Here is a 27,246-nt window from a genome sequence, read left to right as displayed (position 1 = left end):
AACCTTTTAGGTACTTACGTAAGCATGAACCTAGCTAGAGTACAGCCTTGGATCCAGATAAGGTGTAGAAGTGGGAATAGTTTTCAAAATTCTTTTGTATGTTGGGAGTAAAAATATTTCTTGCAGAGTAGACAAACTTTTCACTCTTGATTCACATTTTTGTGTGGTAAACGAGACAAAACTATTTTCATTTTAAACAAAGTGGTTTGTTTTGCTGCAACCCGTGCCTTCTTTGTTATGGTATTCAGATTCAGGGAGCGATCTATCACCTAAGAAGGTATCCTAGAGCTGAGCAGGTGTGAGTGTAGCCCCACCCAGGGCCTAGAGGGACTACTCAAAAAGCCAGGTCTTCAGCCTCTTTGGAATTTAAGAAGCGAGGAGGAGACTCTTGTGTGTAGCGGCAGGTCGTTCACGCTTTAGGAGTGATGTAGCAGAAGGCTTGATCTTGTTTTCTGTATGTATGTGATTAGTGAGAGTTCAGATAAGCGAAGGTGTCTGGAAGGTTTGTAAAAGCAAATGTGACTGTTGAGTTATGCTGGGGCTGTGTTATGCAGTGCCTTCAAAAGTGTGGGTGAGGAGTTTGAATTATGCTTGTTTGTGGGAACCAATGAAGCTCTACAGGTGTGGGGTGATGCGAGTACGGTGTGGGAGGTTGAGAGCGATTCTGGCTGCCGAGTTCTGTATGGTCTGCCACTTTCTGGTGAGTTTTTTTGTTGATCCCTGCATAGAGGGGGTTCCCACAGTCCAGCTTGCTTGTGACCAGGAGTAGGAGAGGACATTGATCTTGTGGGAGCAGATGATGCTTTCTCAAGAATTCATGTATGTGTGTAAGCTTCCGGGTTGAGCTTGGGACGAACCTTGCGGAACCCCCAGATGAGGTTGCCGGCGTCAGGTGTACAGCGCCAAGTGACTGACCTGAAAATCACCTTAAAGCACCCCTTCAGATCTGCTATAGGACGACTTTTGTCCATTTGCTGCTGTTGCCTCTGATCTGGACATAGCCCCTTAACCCTACAGGAAGAAGGTCTGGCAGACCTCTATCTATCCGATAATACTTAATTCTATTGGAAACATTTACCTTATTATTGAGAGTAAAACAGGCCAGAGCAAGTTCCGCTGGTGGCCTAGACAAGACAAGAGTTCTGATCCAGAAAATTGAGTGGAGCTATTACAAAGCTGTCATTGGGCTGGTCACAGTCTTGGTCTGCAGTTCTCTTTGGAGCATTTTACGTCCAATTTTTAACTTCCGGTCACTTGGTCTGACCATGCTGTCGTATTGTTCTCTCAGAAATAAAATGAGACTTCCTGACAATCTAACTCCGTCCTTTACTCTCTTAAGTTAAGCAGCCTTTTTCCCAAATTGATGCTGCCACTTTGATTGGAATATGCAACACAACAGGTGATGGACCGAATGTGGATCAATGTCACACACTCACCCCAGTCCAAAGATCTGGGCCCAAATCCATCGTTTTTTTGCACGCCACACCACCCTGGGTTAGACAATGGCAATATGCAAATCCGCTCTGACCCTGTGCCCCATGGGAACAGTCCAGTCCGAACTACAAAAGCCATGTCCTTCCCAGAACGGAATCAAGCATCCGAGGACCGGACCGGTTTCGAGGTAACACCTCTCATCAGCCCGGCTAGCTTGACTCCAGTGGTGTGGAGTGCCTGGGACCCACGTCTGGGCATCCACAGCGCACTTAGGGCGGAATATGCAAACACAACAGGTGATGGACCGAATGTGGATCAATGTCACACACTCACCCCAGTCCAAAGATCTGGGCCCAAATCCATCGTTTTTTTGCATTCCACACCACCCTGGGTTAGACAATGGCAATATGCAAATCCGCTCTGACCCTGTGCCCCATGGGAACAGTCCAGTCCGAACTACAAAAGCCATGTCCTTCCCAGAACGGAATCAAGCATCCGAGGACCGGACCGGTTTCGAGGTAACACCTCTCATCAGCCCGGCTAGCTTGACTCCAGTGGTGTGGAGTGCCTGGGACCCACGTCTGGGCATCCACAGCGCACTTAGGGCGGAATATGCAAACACAACAGGTGAGGGACCGAATGTGGATCAATGTCACACACTCACCCCAGTCCAAAGATCTGGGCCCAAATCCATCGTTTTTTTGCACTCCACACCACCCTGGGTTAGACAATGGCGATATGCAAATCAGCTCTGACCCTGTGCCCCATGGGAACAGTCCAGTCCGAACTACAAAAGCCATGTCCTTCCCAGAACGGAATCAAGCATCCGAGGACCGGACCGGTTTCGAGGTAACACCTCTCATCAGCCCGGCTAGCTTGACTCCAGTGGTGTGGAGTGCCTGGGACCCACGTCTGGGCATCCCCAGCGCACTTAGGGCGGAATATGCAAACACAACAGGTGATGGACCGAATGTGGATCAATGTCACACACTCACCCCAGTCCAAAGATCTGGGCCCAAATCCATCGTTTTTTTGCACTCCACACCACCCTGGGTTAGACAATGGCGATATGCAAATCAGCTCTGACCCTGTGCCCCATGGGAAAGACATGGCTTTTGTAGTTCGGACTGGACTGTTCCCATGGGGCACAGAGTCAGAGCTGATTTGCATATCGCCATTGTCTAACCCAGGGTGGTGTGGAGTGCAAAAAAACGATGGATTTGGGCCCAGATCATTGGACTGGGATGAATGTGTGACATTGATCCACATTCGGTCCATCACCTGTTTTGTTTGCAATTGCCGCCATAAGTGCGCTGGGGATGCCCAGACGTGGGTCCCAGGCACTCCACACCACTGGAGTAAAGCTGGCCGGGCTGATGAGAGGTGTTGCCTCGAAACCGGTCCGGTCCTCGGATGCTTGATTCCGTTCTGGGAAAGACATGGCTTTTGTAGTTCGGACTGGACTGTTCCCATGGGGCACAGGGTCAGAGCTGATTTGCATATCGCCATTGTCTAACCCAGGGTGGTGTGAAGTGCAAAAAAACGATGGATTTGGGCCCAGATCTTTGGACTGGGATGAATGTGTGACATTGATCCACATTCGGTCCATCACCTGTTTTGTTTGCAATTGCCACTTTGATTGGAGTATTAGATTCCTCTCTATGTGATTGCTCAAAAGATGTAAATATAAATGTAAATGCTTGGATATTCTCCACCTTGTGTGTCCGGAATTACAAAGGGCAAGGCGTTTGTTTTTAAGACCATCATTTATTAAATGTAATATTCATTCAGCCCAGGAGGCCAGAATATTTGTTTTATCCCCACCAAATGAAATGGTCTATTATAGGATATTCCAATTTTTAAAAACTTTTCTGGCTATTTATTAGGGATTACTTAAAATGTTGCTATTAGATGCTATTACTGTATAAAAAGCATATTTACCCTTCTACCGCACTTTTTAATATATTGTTGTATTTTAGGAAAAAAAGGGAAATATTCTTGGTATTGTATTTAAAATTGTCTCTTTTACTGTATTGATGCATTTTGTGGACCTCCGTAGGAGTTCCTTAATAAATAAAACTTTTTGAATTTGAATTCCACCTTGGACAGAGAAGCTCCTTTATGCGTCATTGGGCCCTATGATTCCCACCATTCAGTCCCCCGGTATTCATGCATCCTCTCCACTACTAAATGCCTTGATGAGAACTTGAACTGGCCTGGTGACTGGCCAGAAACCAAAGCTATTGACACTACTTTTCTGAGAAAATACCTACAGAGAGACCCATTCTATACCCCTAGGCTTCTTAGAAGCAGTAATGGACTGCAAGAAATATTAAAAATCATCGTTGAGTTTGCTAACTCTATCTGTGCTCAATTGACCAACTTTTGCAAATCTTTAGCCAAATTTTTTCAGAGATGAGATTTGTCTTCATCACCAGCCTTTTTGTGGTAATTGCCCTTCTAAGACCCTTTCCCCCACTACTCTTTCAGCAAAGATCCTTGGTATCGCGCTCACTTTCTCTCATTACAGACCTTTTATCCCACATGTAAAGACTTAAAGCATGGAAACCATCACATCAGGTTCTCCAGGCAACCTTGTTCCTCCATAACTCCTCAATCTAATGGCAACACCCCTGCACTGTGTAACTTAGTTCATTCTTACTTTAAAGCAGGCCTGCTCCCTGCAATCTGATAAAAGGCCTGCATTCTCCCTCTGTTGAAGAAGACTACTCTGGACAATATGGTCTTAAGCAATTCTAAACCAACATCTCTGTTGACCTTCAGTGCTAACCCTGCTGAAGAAGAGATTAACACACAGATCCTGGTTTTATTTGAAACAACTCATCGCTTCATGCAGCAAAGTCTTGTTTCTGATTGCTACACAAGTTACAAGTTACTCTACCTGCTGTCCAAAATAAATTGCAAATGATTCTGAACCAGGGTGGTGTTGCTGTGCTTGTCCTCCTTGACCTCTCCATGTCCTTTGACACCATGTGCCATGCAACTCTAGGCTCAAAGATGGGAGGATGAGAGGGAATGGAATCCTTGATTTACATGGCTGTTGTGCCAGTGATGGCTTTGGTCGTGGCAAGTACTTAATTTGTAAAAAAAAAAAAGTGCCAAGGACTTTGCCAAGATGGTACTGTAGCTTGCACCAGCCATTGCTCCTGCCTGCGCTGCCAGTTATATGACCTACCCAACTACTAACCATCACACTCCTACAAGTGTAACCAATCATACATTTCAAGCCACTCTTAGCTATAAGAAGGGCTTAGGTTGCAGGTAATACTAATTTTTAATGTATATTAAATTATTAAACAACTGTTGTGCTCATTTTGAAAATAGTCAAACAGCGCCACCATGTGGTAGACAGTGACAAGTGCTGGTGTTGTCAACTAAGTGCCTGTACCGATCACCGAAAACCACCAGCTCAAATTAAGCACTGGTCGTCGCAATAACTTCATTCAATAATGCAATGCATCCACACAAAGGTTTGGGTGCATTGCATTAGGCTGTATAGTCGTGCGTCGTTTCTTGTGAATAGCAATGTTTTTTCGGTTTTAATTTTTAACCATATATGCACTTTAAAAACATTTTAAACATACTTTGCAGTGATTTGACCAAAGCTAATCATAACTTCACTTTAACCTTTGCTTTTTTCCTGTGAACACAAACTCACATACATAGAAACCCACATGCACAAAACAGGAAGCATTCATTAATGGTGTTGCATAAACAGCTGCGGTCAGTGTTTGTAACAACCTTCTAGTTTGTAGCCTCTGCTGAGGTTCCCTGTAGTTGTTTGTAGTGGGTGTCCTCTCTGGGGGTGTTTTTAGCACTGAGATACCAGATTGTTGGGGGTACATCTCTCTTTCCTTAACGGTTCCCTTTTTCTCCTGCAGCGATGGACCCCTCGGTCACACTCTGGCAGTTCCTCCTTCAGCTTCTGGAGGAGCAGAGCAACGAGCACCTCATTTCCTGGACGTCCAACGACGGCGAGTTCAAGCTGGTGGATGCCGAGGAGGTGGCCCGCCTCTGGGGGCTACGCAAGAACAAGACCAACATGAACTACGACAAGCTGAGCCGGGCCCTGCGCTACTACTATGATAAGGTATCATGAGCGCCCTATGCTGCGCGTGTATCGTGCTCCGCGTACCTTGTCCTTCTCGGGCACCGCGTACCTTGTCCTTCTCGTGCTCCGCTTACCTTGTCCTTCTCGTGTTCTGCGTACCTTGTCCTTCTGGTGCGCCGCATACCTAGTCCTTCTCGTGCTCGCGCATACCTTGTCTTTCTCTTGCCCCGCTTACCTTGTCCATCTCATGCTCCCTTCGTCTACAACCCTACAGATGCTGCTCTCTTTCCAAGCACTCCATCCCTTAACCTCCATACCCTGGTCTCCTTCTAGCCTCCAACATTTATCCTGAGAATCTTCTGGCTCTAGAGCACTTTGCCAGAGAGGCTGGTGGCAGCATCTGGAATTCTCCAATTGAACAATGTCAACATTGTCAACCACTGCACTATGAAGCACTGAGGTCATCCACCCATGTACTTACATTATTTCATACAGGGCTGGTTCTTCAGCAGGAAAATTGCTTCTAATAATCCAGAAAAAGTTGTTCATTAAAGTTTAGATTGTGCCAGAAATGTCTCCTGTGGGTGGGATTCAGGAAAGCCGGCCCCCTCGGTTGTTCCAGACTTTCGCGAAGGAATCCTCAGTGTTGTAGAAGTCTAAAGGGGCAGTAAAAATGATGTTTTTTCATGAATGTTAAATAAAAAGCCTTAGTCGCAGAATTTTAAAAACAAAAAACCCACAAAACTATTTGTTGGTTTGCTTCTCTGTTTTTGATTCCCTGGTAGTGCTATGAACATGTGCTTCCGGTTCTGCAGAATGAAAGTGCTAAAGCCCGCGAGCCTTTTCAAAATCAAAATTAAAAGCCCCATTAAAAGTTTCAATTGTTCCAAAATCAGTGAGCTCCCTTTGCAGCACTATATGGCCTGTTGGTGCATTAGAAACACATCTGTCTCGTGTGCCCACGCCGAACCTGTGTGCCAGGATACATTCATTCCGAGTCAGTGTCTTGCAATAGTGCCCCACCGTTCTTGTGAGTGCAACGGAGCCATCCGATGTACCATTGCCAAGAATTCACAGGATGAATAGGACCACACAGTGGATTTCTGTGATAGCACAGGAGTTTTCTAAAACAAAGCAGTGCATTTCTAAGAGTGCACAGAAGTTTTGTAATACAAAGCAGTGCATTTCTAAGAGTGCACAGAAGTTTTGTAATACAAAGCAGTGCATTTCTAAGAGTGCACAGAAGTTTTGTAATACAAAGCAGTGCGTTTGTATGAATGCATAGAGGTGTTGTACTAGAAAGCAGTGCATTTCTAAGAGTGCACAGGAGTTTTCTAAAACAAAGCAGTGCATTTCTAAGAGTGCACAGAAGTTTTGTAATACAAAGCAGTGCATTTCTAAGAGTGCACAGAAGTTTTGTAATACAAAGCAGTGCGTTTGTATGAATGCATAGAGGTGTTGTACTAGAAAGCAGTGCATTTCTAAGAGTGCACAGGAGTTTTCTAAAACAAAGCAGTGCATTTCTAAGAGTGAACAGAAGTTTTTTTTAATACAAAGCAGTGCATTTCTAAGAGTGCACTGAAGTTTTGTACTACAAAGCAGTGCATTTCTAAGAGTGCCCAGAAGTTTTGTAATACAAAGCAGTGCGTTTGTATGAATGCATAGAGGTGTTGTACTAGAAAGCAGTGCATTTCTAAGAGTGCACAGGAGTTTTCTAAAACAAAGCAGTGCATTTCTAAGAGTGCACAGAAGTTTTGTTATACAAAGCAGTGCATTTCTAAGAGTGCACAGAAGTTTTGTTATACAAAGCAGTGCATTTCTAAGAGTGCACAGAAGTTTTGTTATACAAAGCAGTGCATTTCTAAGAGTGAACAGAAGTTTTTTTTAATACAAAGCAGTGCATTTCTAAGAGTGCACAGAAGTTTTGTAATACAAAGCAGTGCATTTCTAACAGTGCACAGAAGTTTTGTAATACAAAGCAGTACGTTTCTAAGAGTGCACAGAAGTTTTGTAATACAAAGCAGTGCATTTCTAACAGTGCACAGAAGTTTTGTACTACAAAGCAGTGCATTTCTAAGAGTGCACAGAAGTTTTGTAATACAAAGCAGTGCATTTCTAAGAGTGCACCGAAGTTTTGTACTACAAAGCAGTGCATTTCTAAGAGTGCACAGGGGTTTAGTACTACACAGCAGGGCATTTCTAAGAGTGCACAGAAGTTTTGTAAAACAAAGCAGTGCGTTTGCATGAATGCACAGGGGTTTAGTACTACAAAGAAGTGCATTTCTAAGAGTGCACAGATGTTTTGTACTACAAAGCAGTGCATTTCTAAGAGTGCACAGATGTGTAATACAAAGCAGTGCGTTTGTATGAATGCACTGGAGTTTTGTACTACAAAGCAGTGCATTTCTAAGAGTGCACAGAAGTTTTGCAATACAAAGCAGTGCGTTTGCATGCATGCACAGGGGTTTAGTACTACACAGCAGGGCATTTCTAAGAGTGCACAGAAGTTGTGTAATACAAAGCAGTGCGTTTGCATGAATGCACAGGGGTTAAGTACTACAAAGCAGTGCATTTCTAAGAGTGCACAGGAGTTTTGTAATACAAAGCAGTGCGTTTGCATGAATGCACAGGGGTTAAGTACTACAAAGCAGTGCATTTCTGAGAGTGCACAGAAGTTTTGTATTTTTATTTATTTATTTTTATTTATTTTGAAAGTTTTATATAGCGCGAACAAGATCTTTGCAGATATCAGAGCGCTTTACACAGAAGGGGTGCGAACAGGAGAGTGAGTAACAGGCCAATTAGGCTTAGCGCAATTGTGGTAATAAGTGGGGTAGGTACATGAGGGAGCATAGTCAAACAGGTAGGTCAATAAGGCTAACAGTACTAATAGGTGGTAGCAAAGCAGTGCGTTTGCATGAATGCACAGGGGTTTTGTAATACATGGCAGTGCATTTCTAAGAGTGCACAGAAGATTTTTAATGCAAAGCAGTGCATTTGTATCAATGCACATGAGTTTTGTAATACAAAGCAGTGTGTTTCTATGAGGGCACAGGAGTTTATTAACACAAAGCAGTGCATTTCTACAAAGTGAGTTTATATGTACGCACAGGAGTTTTGTACTTCAAAGCAGTGTGTTTCGATACATTCACTCGAGTTTTGTCATACAAAGCAGTGCATTTTTATGAATGCACAGGATTGTTGTAATACAAAGCATAGTGTTTGGATGAATGCACAGGAGTTTTGGAATACAAAGTAGTGCGTTTCTATGAATGCACAGGAGTTTTGTAACACAAAGCATTGTATTTCTGTGAGTGCACAGGAGTTTTTTGTAATACAAAGCAGTGTGTTTCTATAAATTCAGTTTTTTTTAAATACAAAGTAGTGCTTTCCTATGAATGCACAGGAGTTTTGTAATAAAAGCAGCATGCATTTAGTGCGGCTATGCTGCATAGCGTATTAAGGAACATAGGGCCAGATGTAGGTGGCCCATTACCGGTCGGTAACGGGCGAAATTAACGAATTTCGGACGTTACCGACCGGTAATAGGCTTTTTTTATGTAGGGGCCGAAATTAAGGATTCAGTAATTTACCGAATCGGTATTTTAAGGAATCGGTAAATTACCGATTTCTTAAATACCGATTCGGTAAATTACCGAATTCCTAATGTAGGGAGCACTTAAATGATTGCTTATCCCATGTTAGGATTCGTTATTTAACCTTAGCGCACTGTTGCTTTTGTAGCGGAAACCGCTGAACATATAAACTCTTACAACAGTCTCAAATTTGTTTCCAAAAAATAATTATATTTTTATATTTATAAGCAAATTTTTTCTCTGAACCCTTTACATGAATTTAACAACAAAAAACTGTTATTTAATCAACAAAAATGTTCATATCATCACATTTCAAAAATAGATGTCAATTCTTTAAACTTTAACATTTCTTTCTGTCTGTGCCCAATGCATTTCGAGCTCAATGGAGCTCTTCTTCGGGGGCCTGTGGAAATGAAATACAGAATACCATAACTCAATCTTCTCTGAAACAAGTAAATTCAATACAATGAAGCAACCATATATATTTAAAAACGGTAACATTTACTGCAAAAAAGGAAGCCTTCACCAACACCTCTGTGTATGTGAAAATCAAAACGCTGAAATCAACTTACAAAAGTCACGCTCCTCTAAGGCTTTATCCTTCTGTTGTCAAACAAGACACAAACGCAAAGTGATCTCTCTGACCCTATTAAACAGTGTAACAGACCCAGAAAAAACGAAACCTAAAATCTTTCTTACCTTGAACACAATGAACCAAGTGTTCAAATAACACTCTCACGCACCCAATAATCGCTGTTCTCCTACAAATGACAAAAAAACCTGCAGCTATAAACCGGGATAAGTCACCCTGCAGTTAACCTCTCAACAACGCTGCCTCGCGCTACAAAACTCACCTTGCTCTTCAATCCTAATGTGCAGAAAACAACTCCCTCTCGCTTACAACCGCTACTCTTACGGGAACAGTGGGTACTGAGACTTGACTCTCTCGTGACTATACACGGAGCCGGTGATCGACATAGAAAACGGACTGAACATTCAAAACTACACTTGCTAATCAGCGCCAAGATGGAATGGTGTAGAATCTAAAAACCGAAGCGCTTAACCCACAAAAACTGCGTGACTGGAAATCAAATAGTGAGAAAAAATATGAGAAAAATTTAGAAGCACATAATAATGCAGACATAGTTACCAAACAGTGAAATATACCAACTTTAGCGATAAAGTACAGACATCATACTCGGTACAGTGTTCTGGTGAAGGGGAATCATAGGAAACACGACAAATCAATTTTTTCATTAAGACCCTTCGGTTCCTGTGTAGATAGATATTTGATCCAATGAATTTCTCTCTGGAGGAGGGATCTGGTAAGATCAACCCCCTCGTGTGTTTTGACAACCTCCAGAATGGAAAACCTAATCTGGGCTATGCTGTGACTATTCTCATTCCAGTGTTTAGCTAAATTGCTTTTTATGTTCTTGTTTCTGATAGTGCTTTTATGTTCTGAAATCCTCGTCTTGAGTTTTCTTTCAGTTTTTCCTGTGTAAATTTTTCCACAAGGACATTTTATGTAATAAATCAAGTTTTTAGAATTACAATCTCCATTGTGGTGTAGATTTATCTCTTTACCAGTTTGTGGATGGTGTAACAGTTTGCCTTCGATCACATTGGAGCAATGTACGCAATTTTGGCATTTCCTCATGCCTCTATAAGTTTCTTCTGTTTCTCTTGTCGGGGTCATCAACAACTCCTTTAGGTTTTTTGATCTTTTGAAGGCAAAGATGGGCTTGCTGTTAAATATCCCATTGAAGTCCACTTCGTTCTTTAAGAGATCCCAGTGTTTGTATATGATGGTTTTAAGCTTCTGAGATGTCGTTGAGAATTTTGATACAAACACTTGTCGTTCCTGGGGTTTTTTAGGTTTTTGAATTAACAGGTTATCTCTGCTATATGCTTCAATTCTGTCTCTGGCTTTCTTCAGCACCTCATCAGGGTATCCTCTGTCTTTATATCGTTGATGTTGCAACTGTAGGTTCTTTTTGTATTCATCCTCAAGAGAACATATTCTCTTGATTCGCATATACTGCGAAACCGGTAAATTGTCTTTAAGATTTTGAGAATGAAAGCTTTGATAGAGTAATGAATTGTTCACATCTGTCGCTTTTCTGTATATCGTCGTATGGATTTGTAGCTCTTCAATGTTAACTAAGACATCCAAGAACGGTAATTCTTTTTCACTGATAGCGTAGGTAAATTCAATATGCTCTGAACATTGATTTAACCTTTCGATTTCTGATTCCAGACTTTGTTTGGTTCCTGACCACATCAAAAAAATGTCATCTATAAACCTCCTATATAAGTGGTATGATCAAACTAGGTTTCGTTTTTTATGGGTCTGTTACACTGTTTAATAGGGTCAGAGAGATCACTTTGCGTTTGTGTCTTGTTTGACAACAGAAGGATAAAGCCTTAGAGGAGCGTGACTTTTGTAAGTTGATTTCAGCGTTTTGATTTTCACATACACAGAGGTGTTGGTGAAGGCTTCCTTTTTTGCAGTAAATGTTACCGTTTTTAAATATATATGGTTGCTTCATTGTATTGAATTTACTTGTTTCAGAGAAGATTGAGTTATGGTATTCTGTATTTCATTTCCACAGGCCCCCGAAGAAGAGCTCCATTGAGCTCGAAATGCATTGGGCACAGACAGAAAGAAATGTTAAAGTTTAAAGAATTGACATCTATTTTTGAAATGTGATGATATGAACATTTTTGTTGATTAAATAACAGTTTTTTGTTGTTAAATTCATGTAAATGGTTCAGAGAAAACATTTGCTTATAAATATAAAAATATAATTATTTTTTGGAAACAAATTTGAGACTGTTGTAAGAGTTTATATGTTCAGCGGTTTCCGCTACAAAAGCAACAGTGCGCTAAGGTTAAGTGTTGCATACACTTAAGATAAGGTTGTTCAATTGTTAGGCACGCTACTGGACAGACGTGCCACCTCAGCAGCACGCTTAGGGTTAAAATCCATAATCCGCATACATTAAATTAAATAAAATTTCAGGTAATCTGAGTGCTCCTCTCATCAAAAAAAAACAAAAAAAGGATTCGTTATTTACCACCAACTACAAGTTGGTGGTAAATAACGGAAAAAAACCAAAAAGTAATTTAATGCAAATTGATTCAGTGGCATGTTGCAGACATACATGCCCTTAGGGCATGTATGTCTGCAACATGTGCACCCATAAACAATTGAGGGGTGTTTTTCCCCTTTTACCGAATCTGTATTTACCGATTCGGTAATTGACATTTATTCCTAAGGGCCTCCAGGCCCATAGGAATGAATGGCAATTACCGAATCGGTAAATACCGATTTGGTAAATACCGAATCTTAACGATTCGGTAATTTTTACCGAATTTTTAGCTACATAGCATTTACCGATTCGTAAATACTGAATCGGTAAAATTCAGTATTTACGAATCGGTAAATACTATTTACCTACATCTAGCCCACAGTGTATTATTCAAAGCACGATGCCGTGCCGCATTGGACAAGGCCACTTTAATGTGATTTTTCCCTCACAAGGCAATTTAAGCCCTTGCATCGTGGTTTTGGTTAAATAGCATATTACACCCTATGCATCTGCATATATTCTCTTTATATTGAAGTCAAAATATTCCTAATGAACAAATTCTTACCTTAATTTGGGCTATGTGCATTTGCTCGTAACCACTGATCCTACAACTAGCGCACCAACATGTGTTGCATTGACCCTACAACTTTTTTACCAACTTGGGTTTCTGCTCTCTGCTCCTCTCGGCTGTAAGGTGTACCCCATAGCAGCCTGTTCTTTACCTGTTAATTGTATTGCTAGCTGTGTTCCATTTGCCCGTGATTATTGTGACTACAACTGTTTGGTATTTTTACTGGATATCGTTACTGGAGTTTTATTCTCCCTTTCTTCCTTGTATAAAGCGCTCTGATATCCCTGGGGATCTCGTTCGCGCTATATACCACGTTATAAAATAAATAAAGTATATTCAGACATTTGTGTCTAGAAAAATAAATGTGGCTCAATTGCACATCTTATTCAGTAATAAGCAGGCTTTCACAAATGTATTACTACACTGTAAAGGTCAAAGTCCATGTTATTGCCATGTGCACCCCAACAGGCTCAAGAAAACTCTTGCCTGACAATAGCATAAAGGCAGAGTCAGTGGGCTTCTATCTCGATGCATGGACTTAACCCATCATATACTGGGTTTGGTTAAATATCATTGTTTCCTAACTAGTACACAGGCAAAACAGAATGGCATACACCATACATGGAGATGTGCAGAGTGTGATGTGCTGAGTATTACTGTTGATAAAAAGGAGGGTTCATCATAACTGTCTTGAGGCTCCGGCTCTTGTGAGTCGCGGACCCTCTCCATTCAGCATGGGCAATAAACGCGGTATCACATTCTGCTCACCTGCATGTAAACTATATACTTTATTTCACTGCATGGCGGTCATAGGCTGTTGCCATGTTGCTTGGTGTTACTGTTAATGCACAGGAGATTAACATTCCTCGCAATCTGTTCGAAATGCACTGAGTAGGCATGGGATATTAGCACGTGACACGTCATTGTTAAAGGCCCCATGCATTGCTCTACTTAACACTACATCTGCCACTACTACATAATCAGAGGCGTGCCAGCATTGTCTGTCCACACTTGTTCACTGTAAGGGAGGCTTTATCTGTTGGTGTTCCATTTTGCCAGCCACACAAGTGTCCCTGCATGCATTCTGGGTCAATTGGTCTACACGTAACCTTATACTGATCAGGAGCGCTTTTTGACCAATATGTTTGAGGCAATCTCATACCTACTAATGCTCATACTGCATGTTTGCATTAGTAATCTGCTCTCGGAGTTGGAAAGGCCAAAGAACATTAACACAACTAACATGGCAATCTAACTCCAGTTCGCCAGATCTGTAAACTGCTTCACATCACCAAGTCCGACCGTCCAGCCTGACCTTGGCTTGTGCTCTACGTCGTGTTAAGGAATCTGCTATTTTAATAGAACTAGGGAGGAGTCGTACTACGTCTGCACCAGATGCATGCGCATAGGTGGTCCACTATGCCTTTCTACTGCTCTAAGCGATTCAACTTCTCAGCTCACATACTGGCGTTCATGGATATTTCTCAAAGAGCCAGAGAGTTGGAGTATTTTGATAAATTTACTTCCTCTCCATCTGTATGGTTATGTCTGTCAATCTGCCCCGATCTTGGCACTCAAGTCCCTGGTGATACATTGGCCATGCCCAGGTTCCTTAATGGCTCTTTTTGCACCAGTGAACATTTAAATCAAAATCCCAAACTGTGGGGCCTCCTGAGGATCTAAATGTCTGCTGTCGAAAACTGTTTCCACAAACTTGAAGTTTCCAAGGCACAACACGGATCCCTTCTCCTGCCCCCATTCAATACATTTCCATACGAAGAAGTGCATGCACATGTACATGGAGTATTCTCCTGATTTCTTGTTTTTATTTACTGCTTCTGCCGGAGGTTCAGCTTTTGTAGCTCTGTGAACAGAAGTTTTTTCAAGGTTTTCAGATTTAGACCTTTGCAGAGTAGAAATATATTTCCATTATGTCTTTCTCGTTTGTTGCTGGAATGTCCTCCACCCCGTCAATGCTGATTTCATTATCATTGACTGTACTCCAGGTGTAGGTGCTGTTTGTAACACTCTGGGGTTTTCTGTATATGTGTCTGTCTGAGTTTACCTTTTGTATATTATTGCTTGTCAAGTTTAGGGAAGTGAGGTCTGACACCTCCAGCATCTGGAGCAGACATCAAATCTGATCCCGTTGTTTACGAACAATGAGCTAGATAGATTTATTTTGGGGGGGGAAGATTTGCTGGTTCAGCTGTGTTCGGATCTCCTTTTGGGCGAGGCTTGCATCTCCCCAAAGTAGATATGTTCTTGATTTCCCTGGGGGATGGAGACCCTCTTTGAAAGGTTTGGGGCTTTGGGTATTAGTAATGAGACCTTAGCACCATGTCTTGGTTTCTTATGACCTGACATGAGTGTGAAAGCTGAATACGCTCAGGTCTGTTATCATAATTTGGTGTTGGCGAGTGTGCAGTTGAGCAGATAACTGAACTTTATGACTCGATACAGTGATACCTGTCAAGTTAAGATGATCTTTACTCAGGGCTTATGGTCGCAGGATCTCCATTTTGAAGGGAGCCTTTCGGCTGCATGTGACATTGGATGTTGAACAAAAACTGCTTCTTTCTGGCATGCATGGTGCTGCCAGGCAGGCATGACTACATCCTTGCTAAAGTCCTCTTCTTGGTAGCAGGGCTGTGATAGGAAGAATGCAGTGTGACTTCATAAACTAGGGGTGCATAGAAAAATGGCTGTTGTTGATAAACCAAAATCATAACTAAGTTTTCTGGTGCTACCGCTCATGAGGCGTCTGCACCCAAGTTGCGTACGTTATTTAGCTTCCCGTTGAAATCCATCCTCTTCATGGAGGTTTGAGGTTGATTTCCAGATTAGGAAGAACACCCTCTCTGCAGGGGACCTCTCTCATTTCAAGGTTAATGGGCATGTCTTCTTGGAGTCATCTCTCCAAAGCAGTTGTGCATATTGTGACAGATGTCTCCTCCATAACAACCCTGCTACTTGAGCAGTGTTTTGAAAAGCACCAGAAACATGAAATTGCATTACTGAGGACACCAGCAACTGGGGAGCTTGCCACAATCCCTGTTGCTTGTTGACTCGCTTGTGCTTTTTTCCATTGCATAACAATAGTGTTCGTGTGGAATAGCAGGGGCCTTGCCCTGTTGGAAGTATCAAGGGTGTGCTCCTCTGCCAGCATCTGATGCTTGGGGGCATTATAAATTATGCTAGAATAATGCTTGAGGGAGGGAGGACAAGCAAACTATGAGCAAATACTTGCACAGGTTCTGAGACCAGAAGAGGCCATCCAACTTGGAGACTTGTGGAGCTGCGGGTACCAGCAAGGCCGCGGTGGTCTTGGGGGCAGGGTAGGACATGTTCTTTAGTGGACTCCTTAAGGCGTGTAGCGTAGAGACAAAAGACAGCCTGTGAACTGAAAAAGGAGCCTGCTTGTTTTCAGAGTGTCTCGGCCCCCGCTCGCTGCTTGTTGGCTTCGTGTCGCCCAACAATGGTTGCATTGTACTTCTCGACCGGCTTGGTCTCCTGGCCCTGCTGTGCCCATGGGCTCGCTCTGGTTTTGACACATTTCCAGGCGGGAAGCGACAGAAAAGCAGCACAGCCCGCTCCAGTTTCAGCCTTTTTGTATTCACATTAAAAGGCCCTCATAATGAATGGTATGGTTCATATCAAAGCGGACCGCGCCTACAAGGGAAAAGAACAAACGGTTATACAGAGATGTTAGATTAGTAAAGGCACATTGTATGATGGAGAGGTAATGAAAGCAGCACCCCAAAATCAGACCCTGTAATTTAATCTAGGTTTAGACATGCTAATTCCAAGTCTCTGAAGTTGGGTGGAGGTTTGTCACCCTTCTTTGATGTTCTTTTCTTTGATGCGAGCTTCTTCCGTTAGGGCATCCTTTTGAGTTTTTGGGGGATTGCGTTGGTCGTACTTTGTCGAACAGTTGAAGTGCTCAGATCAGAAATGTAAGATGTATCTGAACCATTTAATGTTTTTGGCAAACACAACTAGCTTTTCCAGAAGGTTATTTTGCCACAGGACTGGATCCTCTGCTGTGATTGTAGGATTGAGTGTCCAGGCCTAAAGCTACTGGAGGGCGGGACAGTCCCAAGGCCTCAAGCTGCAGTGGATGGAGCTTGGTTACGCCCCTGTGCCAACCCACCTGCCTCCCCTATGGTTGTGTCGTCGGGGCCATTTTGTATCTGGGCCAGGACACATGTGTAGGTTGTGGGCGGTGCAGCATCGTGCAGTGCAGGACACACACTTGGTTGAATGTTAGTGCGGGACTGTCTCCGTGAAGTACCGACTGTTTATTTATCCATGTGGTCACATGACAGCGGGTACTACCAAATGGGTGCGGTCAGGCCAGTGTGTGAGCAGGAACACCCCTGCGTGACCTGCCCCATTACCTTCCTCCTTTATTATAGCAAATATAAATCAGAAAATCAAAATGGCTAAATGCCAGAACTATGTAATTCTCATGAGCAGATTGAGCAAACAGTGTCCCAGCAACAGGACCGCCCTATACAAGGGCTGAGGACTTTCATACAGTTGATACATATAGGCACAGACAGTGAGTCAGAAAAAAGGGTACAGAAGGTTTGCCTTTTAGCTCACACTGGGCGACATGTACCAGGAACTGTTGAGATTGTGTTGGGTTTGTCCTGAGGTGGAACCTTGGGAGACACCACACGATCCCAGGCAATTCTGTCCCGGTGCGTGCCTTCTCCGTCTCAGGGAACGTGACAGCTGATTCAACTGGTTCCGCCCACATGCAGGAAGACGGAGAAAAAGAAGGTCTCTCAGGGAGTTAATCTTTCTAGAACGTGTAGATGGCTTTCTCAATGCACTGCTGCTCGGCAGGTGCAATGCGGATAGTTTTTGTGATGGTTCGCATAAACCGTTCGACCACACAAGGCCAACGGGGGTTAATCCTGTGGTGTTTGGTCCCTCTGGTAATAATGAGGTAGCTCCGCAGCTCCTGGTTGTTGAAGGATGGGCCATTGCCTGGGTGGCTGTCATAGCTTGTTGGAGGCAGTAATCCTCCTGCGCGGCTTCGATAATCTCGTCTAGTGAGATGGAAAGCGTGCAAGATCCCTCTACCACAACTATCACCTACTTCTCGGCCTCTCTGATCTCTTGTTTTTCTCAGGGGGCAAGGCATGCTTCGAGAGGTAGTCCATTCGGTTGTGAGCCACGGGTTGGTACTCCACGGAGAAGTGATACTCTTGGAGCTGTGGATACTCTTGGAGTTGTAGGATCCACTTCTCAATTCTCAGTGGAGGCTTAGACGCCGAACCTTTGAAAAATGGCAGAAAAGGCTTGTGGTCTGTTTTAACAACGAATGGATGCCCGCAGAGGTAGATGTGGAATTTTCTACAGCCCCAGTGGATTGTGATCCCCTCTTTCTCAATGTGAGAATACCTTTGCTTGGTGGGAGTGAGGGCCCGGCTGGCGGAAGCAACGAAAGCCCACTCTCCGCATTGCTGCTTCTGAGACTGGACTACTCCCAGACCTGTGGGGCTTGCATCTACCGACAGCTAGGTGTCTTGACTGGGGTCAAAGTAAACAGGGTGGTGTCAGTGGTCAGAGTTTGCTTTGTGTCCTTGAATTACTTTTCGTGCTCCGGACTCCATTGCGTTGGAGTCGAAGCATTGGTGAGTTCCCGCAGTGGTTGGGTGAATTGGATCAGGTTCTGCTCGAAATGGCCACTGTAGGGGACCATTCCTAAGAAACTTCTCACTTTGGTGACCGTGGAGGAGGAAGGTGCATTTTGGATGTCACCGAATTTGGACGGATCAGGTGTGATTCCTTTTGCATAAAACGAATATCCGAAGAAACACACACTTCTCCTTGTGTAATGTGAGGTTGCAGCTTTGGAGTCGATGGAACACGGACCGTAATCGATGGAGATGTTCTTCCAAGGTGCGGGCATGGACCAAGACATCACTGACATTCAGGACTCCAGTCAAGCCCTCCAGTACCCCTCGGATAATGTCCTTGAACACCTGTGCAGTGCTGGAGATGCCAAAGTTGAGGCGTTTCTAACAGCATAACCCTAGATGAGTGGAGAAAGAGGTCACATGTTGTGATTTAGGTGCGAGAAGTATCTGGTTGTATCCTGAATGTAAATCTGCCTTGGAAAACCACTGTAAGCCTGCCAGCTACCCCATGATGTCATCTACCGTAGATGTTATGTGTCGTTCTCTCTTGATCACTGTGTTTGGGTTTCTCATTATGGGTACTCACAAACTTTCTCTAGGGGGCCAAATTTACAGTGTGGTTTATGTCCGAGGGCCGCACTGGTGGGGGCGGGGTCAGGGGGGAAGGGGCAGGGCTAGAGCAACAAGAAAAAAACTGTGACCATGAGGTTGATCACAGGTCCCCGCAGCGGACGCCTTCGTCCACTGAGCCACCAGACCCGGCATACACACATCTCTCTCTCTCTCTCTCTCTCTCTCTCTCTCTCGTTCTTTCTCTCCCTCACTCTCTCTCCCTCCCTCTCTCTCCCTCTGTCTCTCTATCTCCAACTGTCTCCCTCACTCTGACTGTATCGCTCCCTCTCTCTCTCTGTCTCACTCCCTCTCTCCCTCTGTCTCACTCCCTCTCTCCCTCTGTCTCACTCTTTCTCTCCCTTTGTCTTGCTCACTCCCTCTCTCCCTCTGTCTCACTCACTCTGAACGTCTCCCTCTCTATATCTCCCTCTCCATCTCTGTCTACCTCTCCATCTCTGTCTTCCTCTCCCTCACTCTGTTTACCTCTCCCTCAGTTTCCCTCTCTCTCACTCTGTTTCCCTCTCCCTCAGTTTCCCTCTCCCTCACTCTGTTTCCCTCTCCCTCAGTTTCCCTCTCCCTCCTTCCCTCTGTCTCCCTCTCTCCTTCCTTCCCTCTGTCTCCCTCTCTCCTTCCCTCTCCCTCCTTCCCTTTCCCTCCTTCCCTTTCCCTCTTTCCCTCGGTCTCCCTCTGTCTCCCTCCCTCACTCTGTCTCCCTCCCTCACTCTGTCTCCCTCCCTCACTCTGTCTCCCTCCCTCCCTATGTCTCCCTCCCTCACTCTTAGCGGGCTCCCTCGCTCTAAGCGGGCTCCCTCGCTCTTAGCGGGCTCCCTCGCTCTTAGCGGGCTCCCTCACTCTTAGCGGGTTCCCTCACTCTTAGCGGGCTCCCTCACTCTTAGCGGGCTCCCTCACTCTTGGCGGGCTCCCTTACTCTCCTTCCCTCTCCCTCCTTCCATCTCCCTCCCTCCCTCACTCTCCTTCCCTCACTCTCTCCTTCCCTCACTCTCTCCCTCCCTCGCTCTCTCCTTCCCTCACTCTCTCCTTCCCTCGCTCTCTCCTTCCCTCGCCCTCCCTCTCCCCTCGCCCTCCCTCCTCGCCCTCACTCTCTCCTTCCCTCACTCTCTCCTTCCCTCACTCTCTCCTTCCCTCACTCTCTCCTTCCCTCACTCTCTCCTCCCTCGCTCTATCCTCCCTCGCTCTCCTCCCTCCCTCTCCCTCCCTCTCTCCCTCTCCCTCCCTCCCTCTCCCTCGCTCTCCCTCGCTCTCCCTCCCTCGCTCTCCTTCCCTCTCTCTCTCCTTCCCACTCCCTCCTTCCCTCACTCTCCCTCACTCTCTCCTTCCCTTTCTCTCCTTCCCTCTCCCTCCTTCACTCCCTCCCTCTCTCCTTCCCTCCCTCTCTCCTTCCCTCACTCACTCTCTCCTTCCCTCGCCTTCCCTCGCCCTCGCCTCACCCTCACTCTCTCCTTCCCTCACTCTCTCCTCCCTCACTCTCCCTCCCTCACTCTCCCTCCCTCTCCCTCCCACGCTCTCATTCCCTCGCTCTCTCCTTCCCTCGCTCTCTCCTTCCTCCCCCTCCTTCCCTCCCCCTCCTTCCATCCCCCTCCTTCCCTCCCCCTCCTTCCCTCCTTCCATCCCCATCCTTCCTTCTCCCTCCTTCCCTCACTCTCCCTCACTCTCTTCTTCCCTCACTCTCCCTCCCTCGCTCTCCTTCCCTCGCTCTCTCCTTCCCTCACTCTCCCTCCCTCACTCTCCCTCATTCTCTCTCTCTCCCTCCCTCGCTCTCTCCCTCCCTCCCTCTCTCCTTCCCTCCCTCTCTCCTTCCCTCACTCACTCTCTCCTTCCCTCGCCCTCCCTCGCCCTCGCCCTCTCCTCGCCCTCACTCTCTCCTTCCCTCACTCTCTCCTCCCTCACTCTCTCCTCCCTCACTCTCTCCTCCCTCACTCTCTCCTCCCTCACTCTCCCTCCCACGCTCTCATTCCCTCGCTCTCTCCTTCCCTCGCTCTCTCCTTCCTCCCCCTCCTTCCCTCCCCCTCCTTCCCTCCCCCTCCTTCCCTCCTTCCATCCCCATCCTTCCTTCTCCCTCCTTCCCTCACTCTCCCTCACTCTCTTCTTCCCTCACTCTCCCTCCCTCGCTCTCCTTCCCTCGCTCTCCTTCCCTCGCTCTCTCCTTCCCTCACTCTCCTTCCCTCTCCCTCCCTCCCTCACTCTCCCTCATTCTCTCTCTCTCCCTCCCTCGCTCTCTCCCTCCCTCACTCTTTCCCTTCCTCGCTCTCTCCTTCCCTCGCCCTCTCCTTCCCTTGCTCTCCCTCCCTCTCCCTCGTCCTCACTCTCCTTCAACCTCCCTCACTCTCTCCTTCCCTCGCTCTCTCCCTCCCTCGCTCTCTCCCTTCCTCGCTCTCTCCTTCCCTCACTCTCCCTCCCTCTCCCTCCCACGCTCTCCTTCCCTCGCTCTCTCCTTCCTTCGCTCTCCTTCCTCCCCCTCCTTCCCTCCCCCTCCTTCCCTCCCGCACCTTCCATCCCCCTCCTTCCCTCTCCCTCCTTCCCTCACTCTCCTTCCCTCTCCCTCGCTCTCTCCTTCCCTCACTCTCCTTCCCTCTCCCTCCCTCACTCTCCCTCTCTCTCTCTCTCTCCCTCCCTCGCTCTCTCCCTCCCTCACTCTCTCCCTTCCTCACTCTCTCCCTTCCTCGCTCTCTCCTTCCCTCGCTCTCTCCTTCCCTTGCTCTCCCTCCCTCTCCCTCGTCCTCCCTCTCCCTCGAGCTCCCTCTCCTTCCCTCGCGCTCTCGCTCCCTCGCTCTCTCCCTTCCTCACTCTCTCCTTCCCTCGCTCTCTCCTTCCCTTGCTCTCCCTCCCTCTCCCTCTCCCTCGTCCTCCCTCTCGACCTCCCTCTCCCTCACTCTCTCCTTCCCTCGCTCTACCTCTCCCTCGCCCACACTCTCCTGCCCTCACTCTCCTGCCATCACTCTCCCTCACTCTCCTTCCCTCCCTGTCTCTCGCCCTCCCTTTCCCTCCCTGTCTCCCTCCCTCCACCTTGCCCGTGTGGGCCCGGGCTGAGACAGCTTCTGGGCAGGCACACACACAAACACAGCCTCACCGGAGCACTTCACACTTCTTCAAAAGACACTTCGTATGTTAATGAGGCTTTGTCACCTCTTAGCCCCCCTGCAGCCCCACTCTGACTACGAAGGGAATCGCCCGGCCCCCACAGAGCAGCAGTCTGAGTCACGCTGCGCAGGGGTTTTTGCTGTCACTGTAAAAAAAAAAAAAAAATTAAACACGGGTACATGTCTGCAAGGTCTGCGGGCCGCCAGGGAAGGCTTGCCGGGCCGCCCCTGGCCCGCGGGCCGTACTATGAGTACCCGTGTTCCAGCACATCGTACCTCCCAAGGCTGGGTGGGCTTGCGAGTGACAATGATCGGCGACACCCATGGCTTCGGTCCCTCCACCTTCTCGATGATGTGCGCTTTCTCCAGCTTAAGCAGCTCCCCTTTTTTTGGTGGCATAGGTGGAACGCCACTCGCCAGTGAAGCAGCGCAACTGGTTCCACCCTCTGATCAATTTGAAGATGGACTGCCTGGTCTTTTAGGTATCCGATGCCTTGGAAGAGTTGTTCAAACTCTCTTAGCAAGGAGTCAAGGGCGCTGATGTGGACCCCAAAGGCAAACTGGACTAGCTGTAACTGATTCAGTGGTGTGGCAGCTGAGCAACATGTTCACTCCTCCTTTTACGACATTTACTTTTGTTCTGATGGCTTGTCCTTTGTGGCTGATGGTGGCATTGAACACTCCTGCAAATGGGAGGCACATGGAAGTGGTGTAGGTGTACACTTTTGTGGTGGTTGGGCGCAAAACCGCAGATGTGGTTATATCCTGGTGCAGTGACAGGGGTAGGATTTTAATCAAGGCTCCTGTGTTGAGTAGCGCCACTAGCGGTTGTCCTTCGATCATAATTTGGCATTGTGAGGCCCGGCAGACTCTGCCAGGACTTGGTTCTATTCATTTATTTTTTGTAAACTTTTTTTTTTTGTCCTCATTTATGCGATTTATAAGGTTATTTTAGACAAGACCCCTTATCGTGATTTCATTTGAGATGAATGGAGACCACCCTTTATTTTAGTACTGAGGATTGGGTCATGTCTTAGAACCTTTGGATTCATTTGAATGTCGGTCACGGAACCCCCATGCCAACCATTCAAATCTGCAAGATTGCATTGTGTGTAATCATCTGACATTCCGCCCTACCTACCTCATATTTTTGTCCCATAAATCCCAGTACTTAGTTTTATTTCTCTTCCCTCTTAGCTTTTCTAATTGCCTAAACTTTCTTACTGCGCAAATCCACTCCAACACCCTTGGAGGAATGGTAGGAATCCAATTTATACATATCTCACGCCTAGCTAATAAAATTAAAATAAATAATAAACATTTTTGTTTTTTTACTTAATACTGTAGTAGAAATATTACTGTCCAAAATACCAAAAATAACAATTTGTGGGCTTACCTCGAAATTTGTTTCTAGAACTTTATTGATAGTTTTACTCACTTCTTCCCAGAAGATTCCCAGTTGTGGACACTGGTAAAACATATGAACGTCGTTCGCCTTTGGAACCCCACATTTTGGGCATTTCCTTACCACCTGGTTGTTCATTTTGGAAAGTAATTTCGGAGTCCAATATGACCTATGTAAGGTAAAAAGATGGTTTCTCCTAAGACGTGCAGAAACTATATTTTGCCATAAAAGAGTGCAGGATACTTGCCGAAGATGTTGCAAGTCTTGTGCTGGGAAGATCTTCCTCCCTACTTCGTCTAGGACTGTAAATTAGTCGTCTCGTTTGTATCAAATGCCAGTACCATTTCGAAATGTATTTTTTCCGTACATCACTTAGAAGTTCATTCTCTAGTTTTTCTGTGGTTTCTAAAATGTTTTCCTGATTTTTTGACCAACTCATCAACTGATAGTATTTAAACCTGGAAATCTTACCCTGTGTTGCTTCAAATAATGAATTCCAACTTTTTAGTGAACCAGCATCAATCAATTGTCCCCATCTTGTTATTCCTGCTTCCCTCAGTGATGTTGCTAAAGAATCTATTAGACATTCATGGAGACCTCCAAATAGGTGCTAACCAGCTGTAGTATGGAATCTTCCATATTCTTCTGATTTCGTACCATAACTTGTATGCAGTAATAGGTACTTTTAGTTTAATCTTCTTGAAGGATTTTGGATGTCCGAACCTATATAGACAATGATCTCCCTCTGTTACAGCTTTCCCGTAAGAAGGATAATCTGGAGGAAGTTTAAAGAGGTTTCTTATATGTTTAAAGTGAAAGGCCCTATAGTAAGAAAGCAGGTCTGGGCTTGCAATAACCCCTTGATATTTCCTTTGGCAAAGTTTTCTCCATGCTATTCTTACCCCTTTGGAGGCCCAGATAAACCCATTAATTTCGCTTTGTATCTTTTTTAGCCATGGGGTCTTAAATTTTAAAGGTATAGCATTAAATAAGAAAGTAAACTTTGATAGAATGGACATTTTTATTACGTTTGGTCACCCCAGAAAGGACATGGATTAAGTATTTGGGAATAGAGGTCTTGAAAACACTGAGGAAATTGCACAGGTAAATCTGAACTTAAAAATTAAGGAAATTAGGAAACTATTAAAAGCATGGAGGTGCTTATCCATGTCCATCCGCTGCTCCGACTTTTCCACCCAACCGGTTGGTTGTCTTACTTCTCGGTCTCTTTTCAGCTGGCGTTGATCTGCAGAACCTTGGCAAATTGGTTAATTTTTCCACGGGCTGAACACGTCCGTCCTTTGCCTGTGTTTCTCCTGCATATGGTGTGGGGCCTCCACACCACCGGCATGGTCTGGCAGTTTGCTGCGTCTTGGGACGTTTTGTTCTGCTTGAGGCAAGGCAGCAGCGCAAACTTGGTTGATGGGTTCAGCCTTGATGGCCCGTTGGAGCGTGAATTCCATGCTGGTCACTTGCGGATCCGACAACTCCTTCGACCTGCTCATGAAGAACATATCATTTATTGTCATGTGGGGTACCTGCAGGATGTGTTTGCACAGTTTCACTGACGCAACCCCAAATGAATGAACCCTAAAGTTGCCCCGATGCAATATGCCCACAAACTGTTTGTCATTATGCATCAGGTATTGTTTAAACTCTATCCCCACCTGTAAAATGTCCTTCCTAAAGCATTGACCTGCCACAACACTCTTGCGCTTGCAAACCACTGAAAAAGTAAGACCACCTCATAGCCCTAACTAAAAAATGTGAACTGAATGCCCAACATTGACTGTAATTACGCTGTCATATGGGATGTATGACGTTAAAACGCATACTTTTACATCGCATACTATTACAACGCGATTTTTACAACGCAGGATCCTTTACAACGAATGCCTTTACAACGCATGTCATTACATAGCAGATGCTATTACAACGCATGCCATTACAACGTAAGTATAGGTAAGTATATCATTTTTTAAAAAATTGTAAGTAATAAATATTTAATTAATTTAATTTATTTAAAGTAGTTTTTAAAAAGAAATGAACCCTTAAAATACCCCTGTACCCCAAACCTATCCCTAATCCCTAAAGCTACCCCTGTACCCCATAACCCAGACCTATCCCTGAACCCTAAAAATACCCCTGTACCCCATAACCCAAACCTAGCCCTGAACCCTAAAAATACCCCTGAACCCCATAACCCAAACCTAGCCCTGAACCCTAAAAATACCCCTGTACCCCATAACCCAAACGTAGCCCTGAACCCTAAAAATACCCCTGTACCCCAAAACCCAAACCTAGCCCTGAACCCTAAAAATACCACTGTACCCCAAAACCTAAACCTAGCCCTGAACCCTAAAAATACCCCTGTACCCCAAAACCCAAACCTAGCCCTGAACCCTAAAAATACCCCTGTAACCCAAAACCCAAACCTAGCCCTGAACACTAAAAATACCCCTGTACCCCATAACCCAAACCTAGCCCTGAACCCTTAAAATACCCCTGTACCCCAAAACCCAAATTAAATAAATGTTTTAAAAAAGATAAACTTACCTATGCTTACATTGTAATGGCATGCGTTGTAATAGCATCTGCTATGTAATGTCATGCGTTGTAAAGGCATGCGTTGTAAAGGATCCTGCGTTGTAGTAGTTGCATTGTAAAAGTAGTCTGTTGTAATAGTTGCGTTGAAACTGTTGTTTCCCTGTCATATGTAATGCCCTACTGCAATATAAGCTGTTCAAAAGATTGTGAATGGACAACATATTGTGTCATACTGTTCCATACTGTCATATATCAACAGACACTTAGCGCTGTAAGTTCAAAATTCAAGTAAGGTGTCAGCTGCTTATTTTTGAGCATTTATGATGAACTGTTTTATTGAAACAATAAAGAAAGTTGGAAAAAACATTAAAAAATGGTTAATCATTTGAGGCGCTTCGGCAAAACTCAACCCTCAAGAAGCACAAATTCTTTAGGTATCCACAACTGACGCACGCGCCGTAAAGTCACACCGAGACAGCCGGGAAGAAATAGGGAACCTTCCCAGTCATGTTACTGGGTGGGATCGAAGGTAACCTAATCTCGTAGTTACACAAGGGCTTCCAGCATTCAAACAATATATTCTAGGAAATGACTGTAAAAATGGGAATCTCTTCTCAGGAAGATGGAATGAGAGGAATGGAGCGGGGTATGCCAGTAAGTGCCCAAGAGGTGTGCAGTGGCTATCTACCAACGTGTACCTGCAGCATCGTTACCACTGCTTGACCAGACTCTTCAAAATGGGATGGAGAGAGTACAAGAAACTGAACTGGCTGAGAATTGGAAGTAATTGACTATAGAAGGGTTCCGAAGTTCTCATGCCACCTTTGAAGAGGTGGAGAGAGGAAATCCATGCAGGCAATCCTGAGACTTTTAAAAGAACTTCTGGTCACACATCTTAGACTCTTCTTTCTCTTGCACAGATGACGGCGAGCAGGGATATAGTGGCCAAGTGTGGAAAGACCAATCTGCACGGAAATGATATAAGTAGCGTTTTTTATAATTTTAGTAGCATACAGGACAAATGTTCGCACAGTTGGTATGATAGCTAGTGTGAGTAATCCCTAAAGTTTTACACCCCAAAATATTACCTCAATAGCATGTGCCCGAGGGTGGATGAGTCTGTGTTCCACCTCAGTTTCATGAGGCAATGTGTCCTTGAGA

At 45.2% G+C, this 27,246-nt stretch overlaps 1 protein-coding gene across 1 annotated transcript in view; it reads left to right on the top strand.

The window, feature by feature from the left end:
• The window catches only part of ELK1 (ETS transcription factor ELK1), a 146,357-nt gene that overhangs the window by 39,037 nt on the left and 80,074 nt on the right, over nt 1–27,246 (top strand). Inside the window, exon 2 of the mRNA XM_086940431.1 lies at nt 5,337–5,545. Within this exon, the coding sequence (XP_086796557.1) occupies nt 5,337–5,545 (209 nt within the window). The remainder of the gene's footprint in view (nt 1–5,336; nt 5,546–27,246) is intronic.

Source organism: Lissotriton vulgaris, chromosome 10, assembly GCF_964263255.1.
Source record: "Lissotriton vulgaris chromosome 10, aLisVul1.2, whole genome shotgun sequence".
NCBI lineage: Eukaryota > Metazoa > Chordata > Amphibia > Caudata > Salamandridae > Lissotriton > Lissotriton vulgaris.
Note: the sequence above shows the minus strand (reverse complement) of the source record. Positions and strands in the feature narration are given on the sequence as shown.